Source organism: Lactuca sativa, chromosome 3, assembly GCF_002870075.4.
Source record: "Lactuca sativa cultivar Salinas chromosome 3, Lsat_Salinas_v11, whole genome shotgun sequence".
NCBI classification, from domain to species: domain Eukaryota; kingdom Viridiplantae; phylum Streptophyta; class Magnoliopsida; order Asterales; family Asteraceae; genus Lactuca; species Lactuca sativa.
The window spans coordinates 32,021,100-32,030,967 of NC_056625.2; the positions used below are offsets into that span (position 1 = coordinate 32,021,100).

Here is a 9,868-nt window from a genome sequence, read left to right on the forward strand (position 1 = left end):
CTATTTTATACTTAGATTAATTACAAACCTGCACATTTTTCTTTTTGACTTTTTCTTTTGTTTCTTTTTGTCTTTACTTATTTTCTTACTTCAGCCGTGTACCATATCAAAGGGATTGATGGAGAATCATTGATTCTAGACTGAAATTGTAATCCTAACTCTATGATGCTAGGAGTTGAACCACTCTCGGTTGATGAGTTAGAAACTATCTATGATTCATACTGATTACTCCTCTATGTCACTGAGCCATCATTTTCTCTCACAATGTCTTCTATCATAAAACTTGATGATTCATTGTACGATGCCATACACTGAAGAAAGTTTAAAATTGCATGTCGATGGTTAAGCTATGTATCGTTTCTATTCCTAATGGCCATGTTTATTAATATAAGTATATAAATACATCTTGGTGGAAGTTTGTATCGACGATTGGCACCCCTCAACTTTTTAAAATTACATTTTCTACCATTTTATTTTTTTAAATGTCATTTTGACCTCTCGATTTGAACTTTATAAAATATCATTTTCATCACCTCAATTTATAAACTTTCTTTTTTATCCCCTCTACTATAGATAATCTGATTTTTCTCAATAATTTTCGTTCATTAACTTAAAAACCTATTTTTTTTTACATGCTTATTGTTATGTATGTATCGTCATAAATTTGAGGTGGTCAATATTTCGGTATAAACTTAGAACTTTGTTCATTATTTTTTTTAAAGAAAATACTTCATTTTTCTTTTGTACATGTCGTTATAAATTCAAGTTTATCTACATTTCAACATAATTTTTTTACGTTTTCGTGTATATTCAAGTCACATATAATACATCTATTATTATTTAAACTTTCATTTGTCAACTTTAAAAAACAAATCTTATATTTTTGTGTATGTTTCCTACGTATATGTCAAGTCACATATAATACATCTACTATTATTTAAACTTTCATTTGTCAACTTTAAAAAACAAATCTTACTTATATTTATGTATGTGTCGGTATAAATTTCAGTTTCTTACGTTTCCGTGCTTCTTTTTATATACATTACGTATGAATTTGGTGACATATAGAACGTTTTATTTGGTTATATATATAGAAGTTAGTCAACAACAAATATAACGGATTGGCATCGCCTTAACATGCAGCCAGCAAAATCCTAGTTGATATTCAATATTGATATTATTCTTTATATTTACATGAATGTAGTGGTTCGAGACCACTGTCATCATCTTCACTTGTTTCGGTTGACATGTATTTACCATTGATGGTTCAATTGATTTGTGTTTATCAAACCTCTGTTGGTTCAATCAATTTCCCCCACAGCTTACATGAAGAGATAAATTCTTATTTAAAATTCAAGATAAACCCCAGAATACAAATCTACCACCAAGCAAAAGTAAACAAGATTCTGTATTCAATTGTGCAGTAAACAAACAAGATAATGCATATTAAATAGGGACCTAACCTATACGAATTAGGTTCCAAAATCGGGGATTATTTTGGAAATGCCAAAACCCGAAACCTTGGCTTCACAATTCTTCATCCAACAAAGGGTTAAGAAAGTATTATAATCCACGGGCAGCCCAGATGCACATCTTGATAAGTTGAGCGCATGTGACACGGGTGCAACACATATTTTGGCATGCACCCGTCTCAAATGAGCACAACATATCCAGATATGCATTGGTGCTGCCCGAGGATTATAGTACAATCATATCCCTTTATTAGTGTGAACATCTTTGTTAAAAAGAGCCAAGAAGCCAAGATTTCTGATTTTAGCATATTCAAAATAATCCACACAAATCACATGTTCAAAGTTTGATAGTTATAGGATAAGCTTGTTTTGTGAAGAACTCCCCTTGATGATGTCATATAAAGTTCAAGAACCACTCTTTGTCATTGGAGTAGTAGTTCTTGCCGATTCTTTCTGTTTTATTAAACTTGAAATGACAGATCATATCTGCAAAGCCAAAGATTTGAGGATCTGGGATTAGTGCTAAATCATATGTTTTCAAATTTACTAACAAATTGCAAACAGATCACCAAAAACAAAATCATAAATTACCAATTTTCTTTAGCCAAAAAGTATGGTGAAACCAAAAACTAGATCCAAACAAAGCTAACTTTTCTGATGAATCTAATAACAGTGTGTAAATACATAGCAATACCCGCAGTAATTAGAGCTATTTATGTAAATGTAATTAACTTCAACGGGATGAGAAAAACATAATCCAAACGAATTGACTTTTTGGGAGTAAAAAAAAAAACAGATCTTAAGCTCGTGATTTCTGAGGTAAATATCTAATATATGTTTAAAGTACTCTTGAACAATACACTTATTAGTACCAATGGTGAATTGATCTATTTAAGATGCCTAAAACGACGATATGTAGTTAACATAAAAGAAAGAGAAATAAACTAATCGAAAATAATCATTTTTTTACAGAAACTAGATTTTATATGTAACAAACATGTATTTATAGCGAATTTGACATGAAAGATTAGAGATACCTGTACAATTCACGAGAACTTCTGTTACCAGTGCTCGACTTTTAGTAGGTTTTGATGAACAAAGATCTAGAGTTTGAATAGCTGCAGCTACCATAGATTTCATCAGCAATGATTGAAATCATTAGAAGTCGAAAACGCCACTAATTCAAGGTTTAATAGAATTCGATCCATCAAAGTAAAGACGGCGATTGAGCGAGAAATTAGGGTTGATGAATCGTTGTATTAATAGTCAATCGACCTGCGCTAATCTGCAAATATGGACCATGGACTTTTCAGGTTGGTCCTTGCTTGAAAACTTGTTTGCAGTTAGGTCCTTTGTTAAGTTTTGGATATTATATAAACCTCACATTTCCCATATTTTTCTTCTGCCAATCTAATTTTAAAAACTTGTTTGCAGTTAGGTCCTTTGCATTGTTTGGAAAAGCTAAGTGGAGACATACTACTACGATAAGATACCCAAGATACGAACACTAGTAACAAAATTGTCACCTGTATAAAGAGTCGCATATTATATAGTAGTATTTAAAAACAGCTTCAACAAATGTTTTTCTCACATACACTGTATTTTCATGAACCCAAAGGCCTGAAAAAGTTCATCTTCAAACTCTCTACACATCATATCTTTATTGTCTTTCTCAATGAACATATAACAAAATTGTCACCTGATTTTCCCTCTTTACTTTAAATAAATGTAACAAAAAAACAAAAAGAATAATGTTTCTCAACACATTCAAAACCCTATATCAACTACGAACACTAGTAACAAGTGGCGTAAGTTCCACCTCCTCCGCATGTTTCAACAATATTTCACTATCTTCTTCTAAACTACTCGATACTTGTATACCATTTTCACTATCCTCTAAAACATTCAATACTTCCATACGTGAAAACCCCAATGACTCAGCATCGCTTTTAGGCACCAAAAACAGAAAACAAAGAGGTACAATTCTCAGCACATTTCGTATCAAAATTGCCAACCATAAGTTGTCAAATTGTGTCCTTGTAACATTCAATACATGAAGAAGTAAACCACCTAACCATGTTGAAGACATGAGGCCAAAATTGTCAATTGACATGAGCAAAGCAAAGAACGTGCCTTCAATGCCAGGTGGACAAAGTTGTGAAGATAAGACAAGTAACGGCATCCATTTTAAACGCCCGACCAATTGGAACACACTTTCATCGATAACCGCAAAGAAGTAATCTGGGATTCCTAGTTTAAGGTTAAGTCTTAGGATGAAGACAAGATCTAGCATTCCTGATAAACCAAAAAATAATTGAGTCCAAAATAGCAGAGCTCGGAAAGGATGAGTTTTTAAAGTGTATTGATATAATATCGCGCCTAAAAGGGATCCCACTGAGCCAATCGATAAAACAAAACCAATAGCCTCCTGCATACACAATATAGTCATTAAATACATTAATCGCCTATTTAAAGTGTTTATCAACTTATTGCGGTTTGATAAAATGTGTTGTATAAATAACTATTGTATTTATAAATAACATCTTTTTGAAATAAGTATTTGTCAAAAAATATTATTACAGATGATAAAAAAATAAATTGTTATATGTAAAAACAAATAAGTCAATAAACACCTGGGAGAAAGATGGGCCGGCTTTTGAATCAGTTTCCCAATAGAAGAGGCCCTCATAGATATTCAAACTCAAAGCAAACGAGAGATACATATACAAACATGGCCTCCATACATCCTCGCTTTTCAGAGTAGTCCACATAACCATAGCAGCATCAACAAATTTCTCACGGATCTGATTGATGATATCCAAACAAGTCAATTTTCAACAATAAACAAACTCACACCTCAAAAGTATAAACCCATATACTGAGTTTAGCATGCATTGGACCAAAGACTCAGACACATGTCAATAGTACAAAAATTACAATTAGAGGATGTTTCTTTTTTTACTTAACGGGCTTAATGGGTTAAGCACTTAATCTGGATAGCTATATGTGGCGGTTTCTTTTTTACTTACTCCGGACATAATGACTTAATGGATTAAGCCAAAAAAAAACAGGCTTAATGTAACAAGACACTAACCATTTACCTTTTTGTCTTTCTACTTTTTTCCTCCCGATTCCTTGTTCCAAAAATTGATGAATATTGTCAACTTTATTTTAAAGAAACTAAGGGTAGAAAGGGTATTTGGTCTCTTTAAATCTTGAAAAAGAACAATTTATCCAAACAAACATAGTAGTACTCATTCAAAAAAGAAACAAATGCTAGTTATATGTACCTGTCTATAAGCAAAGCTAGGTGATTGGGGTTCCTTTAGCACAACACCAACCAGTACCACAAGCGCATATGGTATACTTAGCAACCCATAAACTCCCTTTAATTTAAAAGGAAACAGGTCAGTTGTCAATAAAAAAAATGTTAGATGTTGCAATTTGTGTTGAAAAAGTACAAGAAAGCAACCTTGGGGCCAATTAGATGAACAAAGACACCGCTCAAAGAAAATCCGATTAGAGCTCCAATGGAAGAACTCAAGGCACATAAGCTTTGCATATCTGGAGCAAGAGAAGGATGAACTCCACTATGTTGTGCTACACACGCATCAATAGTCACATCGGCTATAGCAACTCCAGCACTTCCGGCTGTTAGCGCCGCCAGTGCTAGCACAATATGCAGCTTTTCATGGAACGACAAGAAAAACATCGATAGAATTCCCACAATACCTGGAAAAATTGTCAATATTTAATCAATAAATCGATTGATTACAAACTAAATAAGTATATGAATGAACATATATTGATATATGGTTTTACCAGCAAGAACGAAATAAGGTCTGCGTCTATGCCCGAAAATTGGAACGACATCTGTAAGAAGACCCCAAATGGGTTTAATAATCCATGGAATATTTGTTATTCCTGTGAAAGCTTGTGATTCAGATGGTTGAACTTTTTGCACATCTTTCATGTAGTACTCTGTGCCCACTCTAGCAAGAGATCCACCGAATCCTTGATTTATTCCATAAACAACCACAACAGCGACCACAGAACTCCAATGTGTTTCCCTTGATAGCATTCTCAGCCAATCGATTGGGCCCCTGATATTAATCCCCACAAAGATCCCTCTTTTGGGGCTTCCATTTTCATCCGCTTCAACTTGCTCTTCCTTGTTATAGATTTCGTTATCTTTCCCTTCCTCCACCATCAAATTCAGCTTTCTCTCAACTTGAACAACGTGTTTCTTGAAATGGGTATTTTAAGATTTATCCGATAGGTATGAACATCACTCGAAAAGCATTGAAGGCCTTTGAAGAAACATCAATAGTCGAAGTCAACGCTCATCAAATGTGGATCTTGGATCTGATTGGCGCTCTCTTCCAGATTTCTGGAAAAATTTATGAAATGGGTTTTGATTAGTGAGTGTGAATACATCTTAACCCCATTTACCAGTGCAAGAACGACTACTTACAGGCAAAACAGAAGGATTTTTTTTTCAAAAATATCTGCTGAGATGGATGTAAAACAAGATTTAGCTTGTAAAGAAAGCGCAAATCACAATATTATCATACTTAAGCATGAATGGCAGAACTTCAGAAATTTGATGTTTGGGGGTGAAATATTGAAAGTTCCGAAGAAATCTATGGCAAAATATGAAATTTTCTGTAAGTAGGTGGAAGATGTTATGCCATTGTTGACTACAATCCTGGTTTTCTTTGAAGTTGGAGATATTTGATTATTTGGACGTGATCCGTTGCAGATAACTGTGTTTGTCCAAATTGATTGATTTTAAGTTGTTTTCCAAATAAAATAATGGGATTTGAATTAAAAACTTTAGACAATATTTTACAAATTGCAGATAGGATAAAAAAAAAAGTTTTCGGTCCAAAATCAATAATTTTTTGTGATTTTCTTAATTTCATGTTCAGAAAAAACTTTTTTATTTATGTGTGTTTAAAAATAGAGTTTATTTATATTGCAGAATTTGTCTCGTGAAAATATTTTCAAATAAATGTTTTTCATTGATTTATAAAAACTTAAAATGTCATAACTGATACAAGAAACATAAGCATAAACATAGTCATCATTGGTCTTACAACATCTAATCACCTGCATTTCTTTTAATCTCTCATCAGATCAAAACATCAAATACATTCGTACTGATACATGTGATACAAAAATAACGAGTTTGTCAGGTTGAGAAACTTGATGAATACATATGGTTTTCATCCCATAATATTATAATTAATTTGTTATAATTATATAATTAGTTGGATTAATATGTCTAAACTCATAACTAAATTGGTATAAACTTGAAAATATATAAACAAAGTCCTTTTTTATTGCTCTCATAACCAAAAATAACTAGAAATGATATTAGGAGAGAGAAAAAAATAACATAAGCACAAATATATATTATGTGATTAATATATTAATTGGGAATGGATAATTGATATGTTAATTTGTTATGTGATTGATAAATTAACATTAGATAAATAGTTAAATAATTGATTTGTTAATTTATATGGTAAATAAATTAATAAGAAATCAATTAGAATTAATTAATTATTAATCAGAATTAATCTGGAATTCATTTGGGATTAATTAGAATTAATTAAATGTGCAATGGGTGAATTGTAATTATTCAATAGTTAAACAAAAGAAGCAATTCTAAAATCATCCAATGGGTGGACGGAATTGGGAGTCTTTCTATGGTTTCTAGAAGCCTCCTGGTTTCATAAAAGGAAAAGGGTTTGAATTATGATTAAATTTATTATTTAATCAATTCATATTCTGCTTTACTTGCAAGTTACCAAAACTATAAATAGGATTGTAAGGCCATCAATTTTGGTTCATGACATTCCTAAGATTATTAGGAATGAAATTTCCTTATCCTTCGTCTCTCTCCTCTTTGTTCTAAGGTTTTTAGGGTTTTGGATGTGAGTCGTTAGAGGCACGAGATTTCTGCTGCTTGCTTTTTAGAGCTTGCTCAAAAAGGATTTGACTGATTATTTACAACAATAATCAAAATGTATGCAAACCCTAATCTCGTTGTGAATTTCGATAATAATAGGGTTTTCCTAGGGTTCTTGATGTTCAATTTTTTTTGTTGCAAATCAATAGAGAAAAACTTAGATCCAATAAGTTGCATGTGAACTTAGGGTTAAGTTTTTTCGTCACATATTTTTTTGTAACCTATAAAACCTATCAATGGTATCAGAGCCATTGTTTTCAATTAATCTTGCACGATGTTAAATAGATCAAAATTAGGGTTTATAGAAATTAAACCCTGAGGGAGGCATTTTTTCAAAAATTGTTAAGGTTCTTGAAACCCTAGCCTCCACCCTTAGGATTTTCGAATTTTGTTAGGGTTCTTTAAACCCTAGCCTCCTTAGCCTTTTTCAAAATTTAAGGAGCCCTTATAAGGTTTATCTAGTTTCCTTAATTGTTATTTTAAGAGCGTTAAAATTTGAATAATTAAAACCTGATAAACCCAAGCCCTATTTTTTAAAATTAGGGGGTTTTGGATTAGGATTAAATTTAAATTATTTTATTAACTAGTTAATAGTAAATAAGTATTTAATCCACAATGGTTTAATTAATTTAATTAATTGTTTAATTAAAAGATAAAGATAAGTTATAACTTGTTAATATTAATTAATTAAAAATATTAATTTAAATAATTAATATTTGAACCTCATATTTTGAATTTTTTTTAAATATATCTTATATATTATTAAAAGTTAACTATTATATGTATAAGCAAAGTTAGTCAAATCGCTAGTACGCCTCATTCGTGAAGCCATACTATAAGGATGGTATAAGGAAGTGGCCTATAAAATGATTGTCATTGGGTGTCCACTCTCACCCACAACTCCCTTGTATGGTGGAGGGTCGTTAGCCGAACGGATTTGATAGGACATAATCCCATTAAAAGTATAAACGATATAAAAGTACTAGAACCTTCTTTAAAAAAAATCTCACTATAGTTACTTTAGAAAAAATATGAAAAGTATGATAATCCATGAAAACACACATCAAACTTTATATGTCGTTAGTGGAGCGTGTGTGGTTAACTGTCACGCTAATAAGGGTTATAAAGAGATATGATGGGCATCTCGAAAAAATATCATTGTTAATGGAGCATGTGTGGTTAACCGGTACATCAATATGAGATGATAAATGACATCGAGGTTGTCAAGCGGGTTTGCATGGTTATTATTCACATATCATTTGTGATCCTCGACATCCCAGTCACAAAAGTGAGAGCATAATCCGAGATTAAACATGTCATTGATAAAATTCAACGAATCTCAAAAGATCTAGGAGTTTCATAAGATTGGGATTGGTAAAAGCTTTACCTACCTAAAATAGATTCGAATTTGATTACGGCATCCCTCTTCGAAGTACGAATCAAAAATATGAATCCTAACCTTAATTTAAATTTTGGGTTAATAATTAAGGATTAAAATCAACTAACTTGAATTATCTTTTCTCGTAATTTTAAATGTCTTATGAAGATAGAAATGGTCTTCCTCGTTCTTTTGGAAATGGTTTTCTCTTCCTTCATAAGATGATCTTCCACCTTCTAATCAATGTGAAAATGTTTTCCCTTCTTTGGGAATTGGTGGAACTGGACATCATGTTTCTTCAACTCTTTCTCCTCCTCCTGTGACTCTCCAACATCACGTTTTCCTAAAGTTGATATATATAAGACAACTTAAGCCCTATTGGCATGTAGACATCAAGATGGAAATTTTATGTGTACGCATGTTCTACAAATGAAATCATACATTGACAAGTTGGATATAATGGGTGTCATTTTCCCAAGGGCGCAAGCCATTGATTTGGTTCTTATTTCACTTCCAAAGTCATATGATAAGTTCATTGAGAACTTTTATATGAGGAATATCGACATGACCCTTATTAATCTGCCCCAAATGTTGATTTTTGTTGAAGCATAAATGCTTAAGAGCATATCTAAAGTAAAGATGCGTATTGGGTCTAATTCCAAGGTTTCCATGGACATTGACAATTGTGATAAATGGAAAGGGGTCGTCAAAGATCAAATCATTTGATCGTATGCTAAAAGGAAAAGCTAGTTGTGGGATCATTCCAAGTGTTAACCCTAAAGAGTCCATTTGTTTCTACTACCAATTGAAGGGACATTGGAAATGAAGCTGCCTAAAATATCTGAAAGATCTTATAGATTGTAAAGTCAATTCATGTGACTCTACTTCAGGTACATCCATTATCTGACTCCATTGTTTTACAAGTTCCTATTCATAAACTCTTAATACATGATGTGATGATCACATTTTGATGGTATTAAAGGGGCTGAGAGAAATAAGGAAGCTTGAGAAAGGTGAGTTGAATCTGATCATGAGAATTGG

The 9,868-nt window shown here is 32.2% G+C and overlaps 1 protein-coding gene across 2 annotated transcripts; it reads right to left on the reverse strand.

Annotated features, from left to right (window-relative positions):
* Positions 1-1,114: 1,114 nt before the first annotated feature.
* On the reverse strand, positions 1,115-6,255 carry LOC111917291 (probable folate-biopterin transporter 2). 2 transcript variants are annotated; one of them, XM_023912985.3, is made up of 7 exons: positions 6,047-6,255; positions 5,295-5,862; positions 4,945-5,204; positions 4,763-4,858; positions 4,106-4,276; positions 2,510-3,900; positions 1,115-1,958 (listed from the first exon to the last, which is right to left on the reverse strand). In XM_023912985.3, the coding sequence occupies exons 2-6, from the start codon at positions 5,680-5,682 to the stop codon at positions 3,253-3,255; spliced, it is 1,563 nt and encodes a 520-aa protein (XP_023768753.1). In that variant the 5' UTR covers positions 5,683-5,862; positions 6,047-6,255; the 3' UTR covers positions 1,115-1,958; positions 2,510-3,252. The 2 variants fall into 2 exon arrangements, with proteins under 2 accessions (XP_023768753.1, XP_023768752.1); XM_023912984.3 differs by having other exon boundaries at positions 5,947-6,255.
* Positions 6,256-9,868: the final 3,613 nt, after the last annotated feature.

Coding starts and splice junctions, on each gene's coding strand:
- LOC111917291 (XM_023912985.3), bottom strand. CDS start 5,682: ATGGTGGAGGAAGGGAAAGATAACGAAATCTATAACAAGGAAGAGCAA. Junction 4,859..4,944: donor TTCATCTAATTGGCCCCAAG/GTTGCTTTCTTG, acceptor TTTAAATTAAAG/GGAGTTTATGGGTTGCTAAG. Junction 3,901..4,105: donor CCGGCCCATCTTTCTCCCAG/GTGTTTATTGAC, acceptor TTGTGTATGCAG/GAGGCTATTGGTTTTGTTTT.